Source organism: Puma concolor, chromosome A2, assembly GCF_028749965.1.
Source record: "Puma concolor isolate L17-30 chromosome A2, mPumCon1.1.hap2, whole genome shotgun sequence".
Taxonomy (NCBI): Eukaryota; Metazoa; Chordata; class Mammalia; order Carnivora; family Felidae; genus Puma; species Puma concolor.
Genome location: NC_141668.1, coordinates 168664514 through 168684759, shown reverse-complemented (window position 1 = coordinate 168684759; position 20246 = coordinate 168664514). Strand labels below are relative to the sequence as shown.

The 20246-nt window shown below is 62.7% G+C and overlaps 1 protein-coding gene across 7 annotated transcripts in view; it reads left to right on the top strand.

Annotated features, from left to right (window-relative positions):
- KDM4B (lysine demethylase 4B) overlaps nucleotides 1-20246 on the top strand; it is a 135638-nt gene that overhangs the window by 61453 nt on the left and 53939 nt on the right. For all 7 annotated transcript variants that reach the window (XM_086699404.1, XM_086699403.1, XM_086699401.1 and 4 more), the window contains one exon: nucleotides 16954-17003. In XM_086699404.1, the coding sequence (XP_086555530.1) occupies nucleotides 16954-17003 (50 nt within the window). The remainder of the gene's footprint in view (nucleotides 1-16953; nucleotides 17004-20246) is intronic.

Sequence of the window (20246 nt, the reverse complement as noted above, 5' to 3'; positions counted from 1 at the left end):
CGGAGCTCATCGGCCCCCAGGAGGGCGGCGCCCCTGCCCGGAGCACGAGGGTGGTGGGGAGTGGGGGGGCGGGGGCTGCTCCCTGGCACGTGGCTCCCAAGCACCTGTCTCCCTGATTGAGCCACCCCGCTCGCGTCAGCAGCAGCTTAATTGCAACCGTTTCTGAGTATTCCGGTGGCATCTCTTGTAAGTGTCGCCGTCCTCAGGTTTACGGCGTCTTATGAGGCTTTTCTGGGTCTGTTGCTACTTCGGTAGTGATTTGTGTGTCACCGCGGCGGGAACAGCCTGGTGTCGGTAAAAGCACGGAATTGCTTCAAGAGGCCGGCATCAGGTAGTGCCGTCAGGCAGAGGGCTGAGAACATCCGCCGCGTTCGAGTGCCTCAAAACCCCTTTTGAGATGGGATTTAAATAGACCCGGCACTTGCAACCCCCTCCCGCCCGCCGGCCTCCCCGGGGCCCGGTCAGTCAGCGAGGCCAGCAGGGGCGGGCACGAGCCCGCGGGGGACGGCTGGGCCATTCGGCCCCGATTCGGGTGGCTCGGCCCGTGCCCGGGGGGTGGGGCGGCCCGGGGGCTCGGTGTCCAGAGAGGGGAGCCGGACGCCTGCCCTGGACCCGGGCCTTCCCGGAGCCCCTGGTGGCCGTTTAGCTGGAGGTGACGTCCCACGGCCTGTCCCGGGGCCCCTGCACCAGATGGGCCCCCGCAGCCATTCCCCGAATGATCTGGCCCCTGTGGGTCCCGAGGCTCGTCGGCTTGCGGGAGGGGCCCTGTGATACACCCAGCTGGCCCGTTTCTGTTTCGCAGATGCAGGCCTGCGCGGGGCACAGCGTTTCCGACAGCACTGCCTCCCGCCACTCCCCTGCGCCTGTGGGGCGGGGTGGGGGGGGGGGGAGTAGGTGGAGGATGTGCCTCCCAGAGGCCTACTCAGGGCCCCTGGGCGGGGACAGCTAGCGTTAGCCCCAGTGTTTGGGCCCCGACCGTGGCCTTCCGGCCCGTGACTCAGCAGCCCCCCCCCCCCCCCCCCCCCCCCCCCCCCCGAGCGCGGGGCGCTGCCGCAGTTTCCCCACTGCTTCCCCAGCGCCTCCCTCCTGCTCTCTTTGCCCGGGATGCGGTCTTTCGGGTCATCCTCACGCGCCCCGGCGGGGAGCACGCGTCCTCAGAGCCGTACGCGTGTCGCGTTCACGCACGTCTGCACACGCACGTGCTGTGCTCACACGCGTTCTCTCGTGCACGTGTACGCGCGCCCGTGCGGCCTCCCTGCCCCGGGGGCTGGGGAGAGGGTCCCTCGGATTGTGCTCCCGCAAAGGGCACGGAGCCCCGCTGGCTCATGCACGGCCCTGGGTGCCACGAGTGGATCCTTCTAAGTAGCGTGTGGGGAGGAGTGGGGGGGGCGGGGCCAGAACTCCACTTCTTCTCTGACCTTTCAGAAGCCCGAGTGAGCGGGGCACCGGGCCCGCTGAGAATTTTTCCTGTTGAGCAGCTGCCCCTAGAGTTTTCCTTTGGGATTTTCCCTCAGGGAGGTTTCTCAAGAGAGGGACTGTGCAGCTCTCCTTCTGCCACGGGGAAGCTTGGGTCCCAGCGGGCACGGCTGAGGCTGCCCGCGTGCGCGTTCGTGCGTGAGTGTGTGCACGTGTGTACATTTGAGGACACGTGCTCCCTGCACGAGGGGGCACAAGGGGGGGGAGGGCATTGTGGGCGCGGGTGCGGGTCGGCTTCCACGTTACCTGCTCTGTGGCTGCGGCTTGGGTGAGAGGCAGGGCGGAGGTGCGGGGTCCCAGGTTGGTGGCTCTGTTGCCCAGGGAGGCGGGGCAAGGCTCTTGGGGGAAGGGGGCCGCTGGGCTGCTCCCTTGCCCTCTGGCTGTGTGCCTCCCTGCCTCCCTCCCGGCTGTCCCCGGACCTGGCTGCAGGTGGCGCTGCTGGACCACGGTGCCCGGCAAGTGCGCCCCCTGCCTGGTCCCCAGGGAGCGGGACTGGGAAGTTGGGGGCGTGGGGTGGTTGATGGAGCCTCAGGAAGCTGCCGTGGGCAGCAGCCTTGGTGGCCGATGGTGGAGAGTGCTGGCCCCTGGGTGCGGGGGGGCGCCTGGAGGGGCCTTAGAGGCTTCATGGCTTCTGAGAGCCTGGCTCAGTGGGGACCGGGGGTCCCCGTTCCCTGACTCAGGCGCAGCCCTCATCCGGCAACAGGAGTAACTCCTCCCAGCCGCCTGGCTCTGGCCCACGAGAGGCTCCGTGGTGGCAGGGAGGGCTCGGCCTGCCGCCAACGTGGATGGAAATTGGTAGGAGCCTGACGGCTTCACAGATTGGTTTTAATAACTCAGCTTCCCAACGCTGTGTCCTGTCACCCGGACGTGTAGCAGAAGTGAAATAGATGCTCTCCATCCCCCCTCCCTCACCCCGGGCCAAACCCCCATTTGGGCATCTGGGGACATAGCCCCTTCCCCCTCCCCCCACGGGCAGCTCAGTGTGACTGCGGTGCGGGGCAGGGCAGGGGGTGGGAGCGGGGGAGGGGGGGCTGGATGGAAAAGAGCCACCAGGATGCCGGAAGGAAGGCAGCTCTGTCTGTGCCTTGTTAGCAGCTGGGGAGCCCGCCAGGCTCCTCTTTCCCTAGCCCCGGGTCCCGCGTGTGTGAGAGTGACAGAAACAGCCACAGAAGGAGGGTTTTAGAGCAGGAAGTTCCCCCGAGAGCAGATCCCCACCGAGGCTGGAGGCATCAGAGCCCCGTTGATGAAAAGGTAATAGATGAGGTGGCGGGCGGGTCCCTGAGCGTGTCAACATGCCGGGGTGGGGAGCGGCTGCCCCCCCAGCATGCCTAAATCTGATGCAGCGCGGCCCGGGCCTGCAGCCGGAGTCCGTCCGTGGCCCACACGGCCTTGCCCCAAACAGGCCACTGGGGAAGTTTCACGACGGGGCCCCCTTCTGCCAGAACGTGGCTGCTGTCCCAGGTGGCCGAGTGAGGCCCCGAGAGTGCTGAGTGGGACCAACTGAGGCCCATCTTCCCGGCCCGTGGGTTCTGGGTCAGAACCTCTGCTGCCTCTCGCTGGGCTTGCCGCGGCCCTCGGCTTCCCTGTTGGAGGCACGGGGCCTTGGGCAGGCGGGGAGAGCCTTCTTGGTCCCCCTTCCAGAAGCTCCTCTTTGAATGGTGACCACGACCAGGGCAACGGCACTGATCGCCCTTCGTTCCGTTTGTGCCTGAGCCGTGTGCCCTCTGTGTCCTTGCACGATGCACTCGCGTGTGCTGGGCTTCAGAGCCAAAAGTCCCGCCTCCCGGACTCTTCCCCCCCCCCCCCGAGTGGGCAGCCTGCCGTGTCCGGTCACCCTAGGGCGTGCAGATGTGTGTGCGTGTGGCCGGAGGACCTGGAGCCCCAGGAGGTCACTAAGGGCCACCTCACCCACAGCCACGGGGAGGGGGGTCTGGGCTGGAGCCTGGCATCAGGCCGCCGGCACGGCGTTGGGACCGGTGGTTTGGCCCCATGACCAGGAGGGCCTGTGCGAGGGAGAGCTTGTGGGAGGAGAGCCGTGTTAGGCCCCGCCTGGGTCCCCGCCCCGGCTTTAGGGAGCCCTCGGCCCAGCTCGGTCAGAACCACGCTTTCGTCCACGACGCCGCCGGCCCAGGCTTTCTGTTCGCCCGGGTGTGCTGCGAACCTAAAACCGAGAGCTGATCTCGGCGTCGGCACGTTGACCCCTGAGGCCGCGGAGAGCCGTGCGTCTCAAGCCGGGGCGCCGGGTGGCGTCAGGCTGCGAGGACAGGAGCGCGCTGTTGACGACCACAGCGAGTACCGGGGGCGCTTCTGGAGGAGTTTGCCCGGCGTGGCGCAGCGCACTGCGACTCCCACGGCGCGGCGTTTGTCCGACTCGCTTCCGACTCGCTTCCGACTCGCAGCCTCACTCGCCCTGAAGCCTCACGGCCTGTCGCGGCTCCGGCAGCACCTGACAGCGTGTCGCTCGGGCTGGACCAGGGGACGCGGGAGGCCCGGCGCGTTTCGGGGCGCCCTCCCGGGGGCTGCACTCGGCCTGCGGCGGGACCCACGCCCGCGGCCCGGCCCCTGCGTCTCGCGGCCCGCCGGCGGGGACGGGCACGGTCGGCGTTGCGCAGCGATCGCGCGGCGATTTTAACGTCGCGCGAAGCAGAGGAGGGTCGGCCTTCCGCCAAGGAAAAATCTCGCCACACGCTCTCCTCGAAAAGCCGGTGAGAGCCAGCGGGGGCTCTGCCGGTTCGGCGGACGGCCTGACGCATCGCCGCGAGCCCCTGGGCAGCGGGCGACGTTGCGGAACGGGGCCCCTGGTGGAGGCGGCGGGAGGCCCCGTGTCGGAGCCCCCGCCCCTGGGCGAACGTGCCACTGCGGGGCGCTCTCTGCCTGTTTTCCTCTTTCGGTGGCATATTTTGTTAGAAAAAGACCAGCTTTTAGAACCGTTCCGGCTTTATGGAGACACCGAGGAGAAAGTCCAAGCGCTCCCCCCGCCCCGCGCTGTTCCCCCGCTGGGACCTCCCGTCAGGCTGGAGCATTGGTCACGGTTAATGGACCAACGTTGATCCGTTCTTCATAAGTAAAGCCCACGCTTAGGTCCTAAGCGTCCCAGGCGCCCACGTGACGTGGACTCGGCCCGTCTCCTTGGGCTCCTCTGGGCTGTGGAGGCTTCTCCGACTTCCCTCGGTTTTGATGCCCTGTGACAGTTTCGAGGAGGCCCCGGGCAGGGTTTTCTAGAAGGCCCTTCCTTGGGTGTGTCTGCGGCTTTTCTGGTAGTGAGACTGGGGTGATGGGTTTAGGGAGGAGGACCCCCCGAGTGAAGCGCCCTCCCCCTGACACCACCCCGGGGCTGCGTGCTGTCACCGCGGTGTTGGCCTTGGTCCCCCGGCTGAGGTGGGCCGTCCAGTGTCTCCAGTGTAAGTGCCCTCCCTTCCCTGTTTCCATGATGTCCTATCTGAAGTATACTCTTGGAAGGAAGGAAGGAGGGACGCAGGGAGGGAGGAAGTCTCCAATATCGGGAAAGGGAATGGGGGGGCGCCTGGGTGACTCAGTCAGTTAAGTGTCTGACTTCAGCTCGGGTCGTGATCTTGCCGCCAGTGAGTTCGAGCCCCGCGTCAGGCTCTGTGCTGACGGCTCGGAGCCTGAAGCTGCTTGGGAGTCTGTGTCTCCCTCTCTCTCTGCCCCTCCCCTGCCCATGCTCTGTCTTCCTCTGTCTCTAAGAAATAAATAAATGTTAAAAAAGAAAAAAAGGGAAGAGTGAGCAGAACAGCCTCGTGCCCCGTGCACGCAGTGGACGGACGTGAGCGTCCTGGCACACTCCTGTCGGGGAGTTTTCATCTCTTTTCCCTCCTTCCCTCAAGTCGAGGTGGCTTTGGTTTTCTGTTGCTGCACGAGTGGGCTCATGGCCTGCATGGATTTGCTCACGGTTCTGTAGGTTCTGTGGACCAGCTGGGTCCTCGGTTCAAGGTCACAGAGGCTGGAGTCCTTGCCGGCTGCTAGCTCTGGGCTGTCGGCATCTAGATGTCACTCAGAACTTGCCATGTGTCCCCCCCCCCCCACCCGCGGCCCCCATCTTCAGGCTAGCATGGGATCCTCTCCTGAAGAAGGGCCCTGCCCCTTGTGAGGGCTCATCTGCTTAGGTCAGGCCCACCCAAGGTAATCTCCCTATTTTAGGGTGTCCTGATGTGGGACCTTAATTAGAACAGCAAAAATCTGGCACACTAGGACCAAGGGCAATTAATTGCAAGCAGGGGGCAGAAGACTTAGGGGCATCTGAGAACTGCGTCTGCTATAAAGAATTTGTTGTGAAATATAACGCAGTACAAAAGCGTGCAAAATGTGTATGCGACCCGAAGATGCGTATTTACGTGCCGTGTACCGAATGACTGTGCGGCCTGCCCCTGTGTAACCTCCCCCCCACTGCCCACCCCCTACCCCACCCTTTGCAGCCCCCTCCCCACCCAGAGCAGATGACTGCCCTCAGGACCGTCCTCCTCCCGACCTGATGGGTCCTTTCCCTACGTGTGTCTGTGGCCCCGGGCAGCGTGCCGGGTGTTGGCTGCATTTGAACTCCACACAGATGGACCTATCTGTCCTTGTGTTTGTGCTCGGGGTTTGTGAGGAAGACACCCCCGTTACCTGAACGGTGGCTTATTCGTTTTTATCTGCTGTGGGACTCCGCCTCCACCTGTCTGTCCGTCCATCGGTTCACTGTCGACGGGCGTTGGGGCTGTTTCCACCCTGGCCAGCTGCACCCACTGCGTTAGTGCTGTTACCTGATGCCTGGGCACGGTGTCCGTGACTGCACACGAGGACGTCCTGAGACATCCCGACGGCAGTGGCCGTGGGCGATGCTTTCCGTGTGCCAGGCTGCGCTCCGAGAGCCTGCCCGTCTTGCTGCAGCCCTGAGCTGCCCTCCTCGCGGGTGAGGCCCAGGCTGGCCGGGCTCCAGCTCAGGGCCGCGGAGCTCCCAGATGGAGGGGCTGTGGTCGAGCCCCCTTTCCTCACCGCTGCTCCCCTCGCCCCTCAGAGTGTCTCCTTGAGAATTGGGAGGGGTGGCGGGTTCTGGGAGCAGGTGGCCGGGCGGTCGCTCGGCCTTGGGGACAGGGTGTGTCCCGGGTGGCAAAGGTGGCCTGGACCTGAAGGTGTGGGAGGGGAAGGACTCTGACGGTAGTCCCCAGCACTGTCACTGAATCAACCTGAGCCGAAGCGGAACCTGTCAGGTTCCCGTGGGAGACGGAGACAGGATGGCGGGGACCCAGGCTGGCCGACGCGTGGCTTCCGCAGAGGTCACGCAGCTGTCCGGGTGGGGCGTGGGGGTGTGGGGGGTGTATTCCAGAAACGTCGATGGGTGGCCACAGGATGCCACGGCTTCTCCCGTCTCACTGGCTGGCGCCTGGCCACGTGGCTGCACTTTCGGCCAGGAAGCCTGAGAAACATCGTTCAGGTCCCTGTCCGGTGGGGGAGGGGGGTGGTCTGGGGGAGGACGGTGGGGAAAGGAGAGGGCTAGATGAGTCAGTTCACATCCTCACCGAGTGCCTGCTCTGGGTCCAGCATGAACCCGGGATCGACGCCACCCGTCAGGACAGGAGCTGATGGCGTGGCCCCACGCCCCCAGAGCAGGGCCAGGCGTGGCGGTGGCAGGAAGTCCGCAGGACTGAGGGCTGAGGCCTGTAGGAAGAGACGCAGCCCGGCAACCCGTGGAGAGGGCCCCACTGGAGGGTGGGCGGCTGGGCCAGGTGCGTGTGGCTGGAGGACAGGCGGGCGAGAGGGTTCGTCCAGGCAGCCACATCCCAGCAAGGTTCCTCTGGCCCAGAGGACGCATCAGCTGGGGGGCAGGCCCAGGCCGCGACGTGGGGGCTTTGGGCCGGCAGGTGTCCCCACTGGGTGTCCCCGTCTTCTGTCTGCTGGCCGCTCGAGGGCCCAGACGTCGCTGGCCTGTCCCACGTCCCCACTGGCTTGGTCTGGCAGGAGCAGATGGGCCTTCACTCACTTCAGAGTCTTTTGTTCAGGGTCGCAAACAGCAGCGGCCGGCTTGTGCTGAGGGAGGCGGGATTTCTGCCGTAGGCGGCCTGAGTTCTGGCTCCCGGGCCGGAGTGCCAGGTGAGTCCCCTCTCTGCCCACCACTCCAGGAAACCGTCAGTTCTTCTCTTCAAACTGTCGTTGCTGAGCGCCTCCCACCCCGCAGTGTTCGGATCAGGAGCCCACTGAGCCTGTGACTGTGGGCGGGGTCCCCTCCCCCCACCGGGGCGGGAGGGGGGACGGCCTTCCTGGCCAGGATTCGCTTTCCCCGCCTGTTAGCTAGACGAGCCATCAGAGATTCGGGGTCTGCACACAGGGGCTGGTTTCCATGGCAAATTTCTATCATGCCAGCAGGGTTGCAGTGGGCAGATTTCAGCTCCTCTGAAAGGGAGATTCCTGCAAATCTGCGGACAAGGAGAGAGAGAGTCTTTGTCAACTTTGCTCAAAACTCCGGCTAGGAGCGTGCTCCCCCTTCCCGGCACGGCAGCAGGAGGTGGGGAGCTCAGGGCCCCCTGTGGCCCGTCCTGCGGTCGCCAGGGGCCCCGCCGTCTGCGGGTGTGTGTTTGACGAAGGCACACACGTCCAGGGCGTCGGAAATCACTTCGACAGACCTCAGCCTCCCCGCGTTGGTGATGTCCCAGCTGCTCGCGGCCCGTGGAGAGAGCCAGACTCCCAGCCACCTTCCCAGGTCCAACCCAGCTTGTCGCTGTGTCCTGGGCTCGTGCCGGTACGGGGCCGGGGCGGCCGACATCGGCCTCATTCCCCTCGGCCGCGTCCCTCCGCGTCCTGTCCTTGTTCCCTCGCTTCAAACTGCCCGTGTGCAAACACCAGCGCGTTGGGGGGCCTCCCCACTGCCGACGCGCCTCCGGCCGGAGGAGTTTGGGGGCCGTGGGTGTGGGTACAGCGGGAGGCCACCTCCGGCTCGGCTCACTTTACGAGCGGATGTTCAGAGCGGTGCTCCGAGGGGGAGCCGGGGGTGCTCCGCGTTGGCCCCGCGTCCCCGCACCTCAGTCTCCCTTCTGGGCTCCACTCTCCGGCCTGCCGTTCAGAGCCTCACCTGAGAAGCCCCCACCCCCTTTAAAACATCAAAAACACGCACGTGCCTTGGCAGTTTCAGTCCTGTCATACGACAAAAATAATTCCCGGGTCTAAAATGAACCGGGGCTTGGGATCAGATGCCTCCACTTCAGCATTTAACGGCAGGCTCGACACCACTCGCCTCAGAAGTCGGTTCCCTGGTTAACGTGGGCTGGCCGTGTGTGAGCCGGCCGGGGTCTCGGCTTCTCTGGCTCCCCCGGGGTGGGCTGGGAGCATCTGGGGGCCCACGGCCCCGGGAGAGGCCTCGGCGAGCCCTCCCGCCTGCAGCACACCCTTGTCTCCCGCATCGGCGCCGCGGGCATCCCATCGGAGACGCCCTGTTTTCTCTGTCTCCTGCGTGCGTCTCAATAAAAACGTCATTATTTGAAATCCTTGACACTGCTCGCACCAGGTACCGAATTCCATCGCCTTTTGTCCCATAAAACGATCCATTAAAGATAAACCCACCGTGACTCGATGAGGTTCTTTCCTGGGAACAAGCCACCCTGGTCCTCTGCTGATCCTGTCTCCCCGGCACGTGTTTGTGTTCGTCCTACAAAGGGGCTGCAGCGCCAGGACAAATGAGGGAGGCTGCCTCGCTGCCGAACGAGGCTCCTTGGAAGTCGAGATGGGACAGTTCCAGCCGCTCGCTCAGGGAGGGGCTGCGCAGTCCGGGCTGAGCTCCCTGGTGCAGCGGAGACCAGCTGGGGCTGCACGGGAGCCCCCCCGGGCCCGGAGCCCCCGCTCAGGGGCTGCTCAGGGGCTTGCACGTGTACCCTTTCTGTCCTGAGTGTCCGGGACAGGGTCCTCGTGCCCCTCCGTCCCTGCGTCAGCCCCCTGCAAGCAGTGTCCCCGTCCAGGTAGCCTGGGCCGCTACCAGGGCGTCTCCCTCCCATCCTAGCAGGCACGGGGACCCCAGACTATCCGTCCCTAAAGGCCCTTTGCACGTCTTCCGCCTGTTTTAAGGGCAAGTCTGTCTGCCGAGTGCTTTTTTTTTTTTTTTTAATTTTTTAAAATATTTATTTATTTTTGATAGACAGAGTGAGACAAAGTGAGACTGGGGGAGGGGCAGAGAGAGAGGGAGACACAGGATTGGAAACAGGCTCCAGGCTGTGAGCTGTCAGCACAGAGCCCGACGTGGGGCTCGAACCCACAGACTGTGAGATCATGACCTGAGCCGAAGTTGGACACTCAACCGACTGAGCCACCCAGGCGCCCCATGCCGAGTGCTTTTTCTAACGTCTTTTATTTCTCTAGACTGATGTGTGGGGTGACCCCTGCCATCTGGCGTGATTATTTTTTTTTAATTAATTTATTTATTTTGAGAGAGAGAGAGAGAGAGAGCGCGCGCGAGAGAGGGAGCGAGTGAGCAGGGGAGGGGAGGAATAGACAGAGGGAGAGAGAGAATCCAGGCAGGCTCCACGCTGTCGGCACAGAGCCCAACGTGGGGCTCGATCCCACGAACCGTGAGATCGTGACCTGAGCCGAAACCAGAAGTCGGACGCTTAGCTGACTGAGCCTCCCGGGTGCCCCTGGCGTGACTATCATTAATGCTGTTTTCACATTCCAACCATCACGATAAGGCCACCTTGCTCCCACCCGGCATAGCGACCCCGCCACGCTTGTGTCGCGAAGTCAGTCGGTGCTGTCAGACCACAGCGTGGTCTCTTACCTCGTTTACTGAGGAACTAGCTCGTGGGTGAGGGAGCATCCTGATGGGTGTTTGTGGCTCTCCTGCCCCGGACGGAAGCTGCGAGCGGTCCCGTTACCCCGCAGCGCCAGCTTCGCAGAGATGCGCGTCGGCTCCCCTGGGTCAGACTCTGCGAGTCCGTCAGTGGTGAGCACTCACCCGGGTTTGCCTTCAACCTCCTCCGTGGCGGGGGGGAGCTCCTGCCTCGGGACCACAGACAAGGGGCAGGGTGTACCTGGTGGGTTGCACGCCGTGCTGCGAATGCCTTTCTGGTGTGGAGGACGGCTGGCTGTCCTCACGCTGAGCATTCATTCTGCTCCCTGGCTGGACCGCCTCACTCCGTTGTTCACCAGCTGCTCTCCGCTCTCCCAAGGAGAAGACCGTGTTGTTTCAGAGAAAAGAGTTTGTCTCTTCCCTTCCGTTTACTGTCCTTGCGTCTTTTTCTTGACCTACGGCATAGGCTGGCGTCTGCTTTGGGAATGGACAACTTGCCCTTTCCGGAATGCCTCTCCTGCCTCATCGTGCACTGTGACCATGGGGAGGTCCCTCTTAATCCTAGCTGGCTAAGAGCTTTAATACTGAATGCTTTGGAATTTTATGTAGATTTTTATTTGTTGGGCTGTTTTTGCAAGCCTTGGGGTAAAAGGTTAGTCTCATAATACACTTCTGTGTCTGATTTTCTAATATTTTACCTAGGACTTGGCAGCTATGTGACACCGGCCTATCATTTTCCTGTGTGTCTTTGTCCTGTGTCGGTGACTGCATTCCCCATTCATTCATTCTTTCGAAAATATGCTGGATTCATAGGAGGAGTTACGTGCCATCTGAACTTCTTGTCTGCTTGGTAACCGTAAGTGTAGGTGGGCACTGGCCCTTTAGTGTGGAAGTTTTGTGAGGCTCTCAGTAAAGCTGTCAGGGCCTGGTGCCTTTTCCAGAGGTGGTATCTGTAGGCTTCTGGTTCCTCTGAGATGGGCTCATCTTACCCTGTTGGATGCTTTGGTTCTGGGCCCAGAAGACCCTGAAGAGCCAAATGCATCTGTGGTCCTGAGCCCAGAAACTGGGGCAGGGACTGGGACTCACCACTCCCATGTCCACAGGGCTGAGGCATTGTTAATAGCTGTATCGAGGCATAACTTACGTGCCACACGTGAAATACTAGACACAGAAGTCACCTGATGCGCTTGGACATCAGATGAGGGGTGACCACCATGACTGTGTTTGTCTGGGCCCTCCTGCTCCACTAACCAGCTCAAAGACGGTGCCCCATCGGCCGGGAGGCTTGTGGGGAAGCCCGTTCTGTGACCGGGTCGTTCTGCTCGGCCTGCCCAGAGTGCGGGGCGGTATACTGGAACTGCCCGGCCAACGCGTGGCCAGAGAGGGCGCGGGCTGTGGGCCAAGACGGGCCCTTGTGTGTGAGGACGGCAGTAACGATGGCCTTTCCACACGCCCAGCACGCGGGGCCCTAGCAGGGCTGCTGGCATTTGGAGCCGCCGTGGCCTCCGGGGCTTGTGTGGACGGCTTGCTCGTGCCAGGTGGCCTCCGACTTGACACGCGGTCTCAGCACTTCTAGTGGCCCCTGCCTTCTTGTTTCTGTTTCCATAATTATGGCATGTTAAACGGCCAGGGGCCTGTCTCCCCAGGCCTTGTGCACACACTGTGAAATTAACTTCCTCGCCCTCCAACACGCGTCAGGCCGAGCTGACATTTCCAAAGGGCTCCTGGCTGGACCCCTGCTCTGGGCACACGTTCTTCAACAGCGAGGAAGGAGGGTGGGGAGATGAGCTTTCTCGTCACGGCACCTAATGGCCGGGAGCCTCGCGCAGTGGAAGCTGTCAGGCTGGGCGCTCGTCACCGGCAGAGTCACCAGAGTCTTGGGGAAGAAAGAAAGCATCACGGCGTCGCATGTCCTGACTCCAGAGCCAGACGGCTGCGGGCAGCGCGGGGCCGCCAGCAGGTGCTGAGGGGCCCGGAGGGAAGGGCGGCCGGGGACTTGAGAGCCTCGGGCCCAGTGAGCCTTTTATCCTTGCAGGAGAGCATGCTGGGAGTTGCCTCATTACCATGGAAATGCTGCCCTCCTGGCAAGGGACCCCTGTCCACCTGTAACAGACCCTGCGGCCTGGGGCAGCCGGCGCGTTCGAGGAGACGCGGGGTGGCTGGCGGGCGGGCGCAGGCGCTCGCCTCTCTGGCCGGAGGGGCCTGCACGGCCCAGAGCCCTGCTACTTGTCCTCATCGTAACTAATGGCTCCCGAACAGGTCCCCGCTCTCCAAGACAGTCTGTGTTCCTCTTCGTGACACGCTCGTTTAATTTTTAACTCACAAGGCATTTGCTTATTTATTTTCATTGTTCTTGATAATAATTCTAAGCCATTAGAGGGGAAAATTATATTCAAAAATGCTGTTTCACACTTTATTTGTTTGATGATTTAGAGCGATAGAAAATAGCACATTTGCTGGCTTTTATAGTCTGATAATTATTCACATCCATCAAGCCATTCCAGGGGAATAAACAAAACACCAAGAAAATGACACTATTAATAGCATCCTCCGCGGCGGACAGGAAGACTTTCCCGGGCCGGTGAGTCAGTCAAATGGAAGCGGCCTGTCCCTGGGCCGGCCGGCGGGCCTGCCCGCGGAGGACACATCGCCTTTTAATTGCCCAGCTCTGTCTGGCCCCGAGAGCTGCCTGGCTGCCAGGCGGAGGCCTCTGCCCGCCCCAGCACCCCCGACCTGCCCAGTGTCACAAGCCCTGGAGTGTCTTTATCAGGCCCACGGAGTCTGTCGTGACCTGTGCCGGCAGAAGCCTCCTGACGTCTGGGGCCGTGCGGTGTCCCGCCTTGGACCCGGCCTGGCCTCACTGGGGCTGGCAAGACATCCTGTCCTCTGGCCTCACCGTCAGAACAAGAGCCACGCGCTGCCCCTCTCCAGCACGCGTGTTCCTGACCCCCCTGTAGACAGGTCAGATCCTCCCCAACACCAGGCTGTGGGTCCTGGATGTGACTGCTCACCGCCCTGGACCCAGCCCTGTGGGCAGATTTGTGGGTTTCAGCTTGGCCTTTTGGGGCGGCCGTGATTGACGGGGGTGTGTTGTCCACAAGCACCTCAAAGGGTAAACGGAGGACCAGGAAACCCCGGGAAGACTGGGGGACGCCCGCCTTCCCAGAGTGACCCATCCCGCCCCTCCTCGGACCCAGGCATCGCTTCCTTCTGAAATTCGCTCTCTGGACGTCGGGCTGGCCCCTCACCATCGTGCCTGAAGTGTGTTCCTTCTGTTTGGTCGGTTGTTTGAACCGTGAAACGGCGGGACTGTAATGGCCTTTCAACCGATGCACATCACGCGTCTTCCCTGCTCACCTGGGGGCCTGGTTCCCGGGGCCCTGGTCTCTCCCGCGTGCCTTTTTCCTAGTCTAGAAATGTCTTCTTTTCCCACCGAAGCCCCTGATGTTTGCAGACGGCTGCCTCTCCGAAAAGGGCGTCTGGCAAACGAGGCCTGAATTCGGCCTTCTCGGTAATTCCGCGGCATTAAGCCTGGAGTTATGGAGCCTGTCGAGTCCTGCTTCAGGGTCACCTGGGGTGGTTGCCAGGGATACCGCTCCGACAGCACCGACTTTTCCGTGACTTTACGGTTTAGTGTTGTCCAGGAGGACTTTGTGGGGAAGGTTCCAGAGCAGAGAGAGTGTGTGGAGGGGGGAGGGCTGGGGAAACACGGAGATAAAAACACCCCGTGGGACACTGTGGAGAAAGTTCAGACGCCTGCCTGGCTGACTTCAGGTGCAGGACTCACTGTGGGCCCGAGGCTCGGCCAGCGCCCCCCTCAGACAGGCCCACGGCAGCTGCCAGACCGTCCCAGGCAAACGGGGGCTGCAGCCAGAGGCGCCCGAGCGACCCCACGCGGGCCGCCGTACCTCCTGCGGCCTTCCCCGGGGCTCCCCTGGCCCCCGCACTCCCCGTGTCTGGTTCTGCTCGCCGGGCCCCAGTCGGCTCGCCCCCTCCCACCTCACTGGGTTCTGGGGATTGCTCTGCCCCCATGTTTGATCCCGGCTTCTCCAGATTCTTCCACCATGACAGGTGTGCCCCTGGGCCTCGCACCCTCCGGGCCCTACACCTGGCCACCCGGACTGGACTGGGCCCGGGGAGGCTGTCTGTCTGAGGACACCGTGCAGGAACGCTTTGCCACCGGGCGACGGGCCGCCGCGTCCAGAGACTGGCCGCTGGGCTTGCAGGCCGGCAGAGTGGATTGCTGTTGGCCGTGAAGTTTGACCTTGTGATGGGGACGGAGGTCCTGGGGAGCGAGACAAATTGCCCCCATGTTGGTGACCAATAAAACCGACTCTGTTTTATGGCCCCGAGAACTGGCTCGCTAATGGCCAGACAGATGCTCCTGCCTCGGGGGTTAGCGAACAAACACGCTCAACCCAGATAGCTGTGTTTCTTCCCTCCTCCTTTCCCTCCCAGAGCCGGGCCGAGGGGCAGCGAGGCCCCCACATGTGGCCGTGACGAGGGTGACACGGCTCTGCTCTGGGGGCCCCGTGGGGCCTGGGGGCTTCCCTCCGGGGACACGTGACCGTTGCTGTTGGGAGGCCAGGTCTGTAGCCAGCTCACCTGGGCCCCCACCGTGGAGGGCTCCCCAGGGCGCTGGCATGGAGAGAGGGCTCCGGGGGACCCTGCCGCCCACAGTGCCGGGATTCTCCCGGCCGTCGGAAGACCCCAGTGTTTTAACAGACGCGCACCCGCCCCTCACTCAGAGCCGTGTGTCGTAAAGCACCCACACCCCAGTTCTGCTCGTCTCCCCTCAAAATCTGAGGCTTGCGTCTTGCCGAGCCCCTGAGGGTGCGCAGGGGGCGCGCGCCGCTGGCGCCGGGTCTTCTCAGCATGCTGAGGCTGTCGAGCGTTGTTCCAGGCGGCGGGAGGGCAGCTCTCCCTTGGCCACTGGAGTCCAGAAGTCCCCGAGGCTGTCGGCTTCCCGTCCGCCAGTCCTTTCTAATCCCTCCAGGGGCTGCGCTTCTCAGTGCTCAGCCCAGCGTCTTGCGGTCTGTACTTTCCGATAACAGAGGAGCCACGTTCCAATGTATTAAACTTTTAACATCCACCAGATTCAATTAATCTTATCTTTACAACTCCCAATTACAGGCGGTAATTAAGTGAAAGCAGCATTGTAGACTGGGGATATTGCATTAATCATCACAGCCTTGGAGTCATAAATTAGTTCCTCCCGTCCTCCGGCAAGTTCCCAGAAGGACTGGAATGTTTCATTTCCTTGTTTGGGGGGGACGTTAATCCCACAAAGGTGCTTTGGATTGGGATTAACTTTTATCATCTTTACGTACGTGATACGAGGCTGTTTAAAAAAGAGTCACCTCATCTTTGTCCAGACCCTGGAAAGTTCTCCAGCAGCAGCAGCAGACTTGCAGGTCCTGTGCTGTCTCCGCAAGGGCCGTGCGCCGTGCCCAGAAATTGATTATTTCTGTCCGTCGGATCAGAGACGGCGTTATCTCCTACCCCCGCCCCCTTTTATTTTGTTAAAAAGCAATAATAAATGTCTCGGTTGGAGTGGACTTAGCCCGCCACGGAGTCCGGGCCGGCTTCTGTGTCCTGTGTTGTTCCTATCCTGCGTCCCCCACTGTGAGTGTGGGCGGAGGGCGTGCCGCGCCCTGCGCCCCCCACATCCGACTCGTTCTAGAACGAGAGGCGTGCGGACGCAGCGTCTCTCCCCTCGGCACTGTGGACACGGGGCGGGTTGTTGTCCCCAGGGCATCCCGGGCACTGGGCGCGCTGAGTGGGATCCCTGGCCCCCCCCACGCTCAATGCTAGGAGCCCCCCCCCCCCCAGTGTGACAACCACGGATGTCCCCACACGTGGCCCCGTGACCCCTGGGGGCGGGGTCGCCACTGTCCTGGGGACTCATGTGCTCCCCGCCTCCTCCTCCGCGGGACAGACGGCCTGTGCTCAGCACTTTTGTGGCGTGAAGGACCGACGTCCCGGTTCTGCCTGCCTCTGTTGAACGCGGAGCTTTTCGTCTTGCCGGGGTGGCCAGGGTGCCGTGTCAGCTGGGGCGGGCTCCTCGCACCCCCGCCAGCCCCCCCCCCCCCCCCCCCCGTGGCCACTGCCTGCCGGGAACGGGTCCCAGGCGGGCCCCCGGCGCCAGCCTCCGCACACAGCATTAGCGAGTGTCACTCTCGTTTCATCTGTTGGCAAACTTGCACCTCACGTCTTTCTTGTTTGTGACGGGGACTCAGCAATCTTTCAAACGTAGAACGTGTGAAGCTAAAACTTACAAGTGGTGACAAACGGAGTCTCGTTCCTGAAGCTCCTTCCCCGTCGGCTCCTGGTCCCGGGGCTGGGGGAGCGGGAGGCAGGGAGGCGACAGAGGGAGGCTGGGAACCTTCCTGTTCCCCCCTCAGGCCCCCTGCTTGCTTTCTCGTGTTCCGCTCTCTGAGCCTCGTGGAGGCTTTGGTGGCTCTGACCAGTGCCGGCGTGGGGCGGGTGCCGTCACCGCCGTGGAGGGGCCCTCCCGCCCCACCCCTCCTCACTTCTGTGTGGGTCCCTCCCCCGGCACCCTCCCTGCTGCTCTTCACCCTTCTCACGGCACCCAGTTCTGCTCTGTGCACGGCCCGCATGTCTCCCCGAGGCCGTGGCCGCAGCCCCAGGTCCCTCAAACGCGTGGTGGCCCGTGACCTCACCTCTGACGTGCCTCCCTTCTCTCGTAGGTACGCCATCCCACCGGAGCACGGCAAGCGCCTGGAGCGGCTGGCCATCGGTAGGTGTCTGCCCCCTCGGGCGGGGACCTGGGCCGAGGGCGGGGGTGGGGTGGGGGTGGGGGCTGGCCCCAGCGTCTCGGGTCGTGCTCCTTGTGTGAGTGTCCATCTCTGGGGGGGCTGGCGTGCTATAAGGTGTCCCTGTCTGGTTTTCCATTCCCTTTCCCTCTCGTGACCACAGACCCTGCGCTGGGGTTTGTCGCTCTGTGAGTGACGCACAGATGCCATTGCTTGGAGCGCTCTTTCCCGGCGTGTTAGCACGGAGCTGCGGGACGTGACTGCAGGCTCCCGCGGGCCAGGGAGGGCGGCCGTGGTCTTTCGTCCCCCCCTGGCGCCTGGTACTACATCGCGCCCTCCTCTGGGCCTTCGGGTCTGTGTTCAGTCTGGAAAGTGAGACGTCCAGTTAGGAGCCCCTGCCCTGTGCCCCGCAGCCGCATGGTGACCGTGAGGGTGTCCGCCTGCATGTGCTGGCCTGGGCCCGAGGGGGCTTCCTGGGAGGACGGGATTTGTCACGGTGAGTCCCCAGCTGTGTCCAGAGAGAGGGCACTGACGCCTCGGGGTAAAGGCAGGCCCTCGGGACACGGGATCCTTGGAGACAAGCCAGACACCGGGCTGGGTGACGCTGAGGCCCCCGGCCACTGCGACAAAGGGGCTGGTGAGGTTTCTCGCTGCTCCCCGTCACGGCGCCCTGCTCTGTTCTCACGTCGGGTGGCCCTGAGTGCCTCCGAGAACGTTAACAGACCCCGTTGGCCCAAAGCGTCTGGGCCTCGCCGGCAGGCAGCACCCGGTAGTCGGGGCGGTTGGGGTGATGGCCCTGTGGTTCAGGAGCCCCCTCGGGACAGTGCAGGGCCGTCCCTCTGGGTGGCTGTGGCAGCAGCCTGCCCGCCCTCCCCTGGCAGCCAGGGGAATCTTCCAGAAGCCATCGTTCAGCATTGGCACAGCCTCCCCAACTTCCTGCTGGGTCCTTTGACCCCTCCTCTTGCCTCCCTCAGAGAGTGCCCGCCACCCTCTTCCCCTGCCCCGTTTGGCTTGGGAGACGGAAACGGTCGCTGTTTCCGAGAACTTCTGAGAACTGGCCGCACTCGGAGCCGCACGTCTGTTCAGCAAACGCCTGCTGCACGGTTTCCCCCGAGGACGAGGACACGGGGAGGCTTGTCCCGGGAGTGAGGCTGGCCCCGCGGCCGAGCGTGCAGCCAGGCTCACGTTTCCGTTGGAGACCCGGACCCGGCCTTCCCGGGCTGGAGCCTGCTGTCGGGAACACGCTTGTCACCCTAGAAATGCCAGTTACCGCCCTGGCAAAGAGCGATTTCTCTTCCTTCGTAACATCTCAGGTGACACCCAAATGGAAATGCTTTCCCCACGCACTGTTTTAAACATAAGTTGGAAACACAAATACTAATTGGGAAATACAAGTCGAGAAATGTCTTTCTTATTTTCCTCTGCCGTTGCTGTTGTGACAAATCACTCCCGAGTCAGTGGCTCCAAGCAGCACGATTCTCTCAGCTTTGCTGTGAACCTGGAATTGCTCTAAAACAGCCCTAGTTAAACGCACACAGTTACTCCCTCACGTTTGGGGCTCAGGGGTCTGTCTGACCCGGGTCTCGGGCTCGGGCTGCCCGGGCTCCTGCCTCCAGAGATGCCGGCGTCAGCCTGTGTCCCTGTCTGTGGTCACGTGCTCTCCCCTCTGCGGTCAGGGCCTCCCTCTGCCTCCCTCCCGTGGAGACCCTGTGGTGACCCGGGGGTCGCCCCCATCCTGGGCTCCTGCACGTAATCCCTTCTGTGGAGCCCCTGCCACGCGGAAGGCAACATGGTCACAGGTACTGGGGAGCAGGACGTAGACATCTCGGGGGGCCACCGCGGGGCCTCCCACACCTACACAGCCATGGAAGAAGCCGCCATGGAGTGATCCGCACGGGCGGCCTCCGGTGACCACAGCCCGGCCCGGTTTTCCGCTGGATTCTGCAGTCGTGCCCGGCCCCTTCTTCCTCTCTGTGCCTTTTCCACTAGACAAGTTTTGGGTGATCTGAATGCCCCCCAGAAAAGCTAGACACGGGATCCCGTGGGACCATGGCCACTCTCCCTGGAGCCCGGCCGGCTCCCCACGTCCTTCTCACGCTGGGGCCCTGCTGCCCGGGAACCTGTCTCGGGGCGTGCGGGAGGCACGGTGGCTGGTGGGACAGGTCGGCCAGGAGCCGGAGGCCCCTGGGAGCCTCCCCACGTTGCGTTGTGACCGGTGTGGACTGGTCTGGCCTGGGGGAGGGCTGGCTTCGCGCTTCCCCTGCACCCCTCCGCAGAGGGAGGGCGGGAGAGGTTCTAGGGCAAGTGAGTCACTGCCCTCCTCGGTGTCCCTTCCAAACTTTTTTGGGGGCGCGCGTCACAGGCTCCATTATTGAGATGGATGGAATGAGTTTGCGATGAATATGGAAAATGAATAGCCGAGCTCCAAATGGGCTCGCTGGGAGAGTCGTGGAGCCCATGGAGAGAGCTTTAATGTGTTGGCGCGTTATTGGTGCTAATCACTTAAAATGTGCGCCTTTATTAGAGCTTTAATGAGAGCCACTTAAACTGTGCATTAAAAAGAACTGCAGAGAGGCCGCGGGCCGGGCGGCAGGGGCCATAACTCTAATTGAAACGCTTTTAGCACAGAGGAAAGTTGCTGGATTCAGTAATCCCTCGCACTTTCCAGAACCTGGCAGTCGTGTCCTGGCTGGCGGGCGCCCCACCCCCCACCCCCGACACCGTGACTCTGTCACTTGGAAGCCCTCCTGCCCCAGCAGGTGTGTGTGGGTGGTGGGGGTGGGGCTGAGCGCTGGCTCACAGCATGCACGCACGTGGGAGTGTGCCCTCTTTGGCGACCCATGGGGACGTGCGCTGGCCTGGAGGCCGGGGGCCCGAGGTCTGGGTCGGCTCCTGGCAGGATCCCTGGGCGGGCCGGCTGTGCCTGGGGGACAGTCCTGGAGGGAGCGGGACCTTGAGAACCCGTCCTGCACCTCACCGAGACTGTGCCGTCTCTCGGTCGTGGTTTGGGTGAGAGGCCCAGGACCTTTGCGTGGGATCCCGGGGCCGGCTTTTCTTTAACTGCTAGACCTACGTGTCATTGATTTGGGCCCACTGGTGACTTGGAAAGGTCTCCGAACTGTGTTAAACACGGTTCTGAGCAAGTAGAACTGACAGTCTGACTTCTGTACGTTTACAAACGTCGCTTTACGTGTTTTTAAGTTTATTTATTTTGAGAAGGGGTTGGA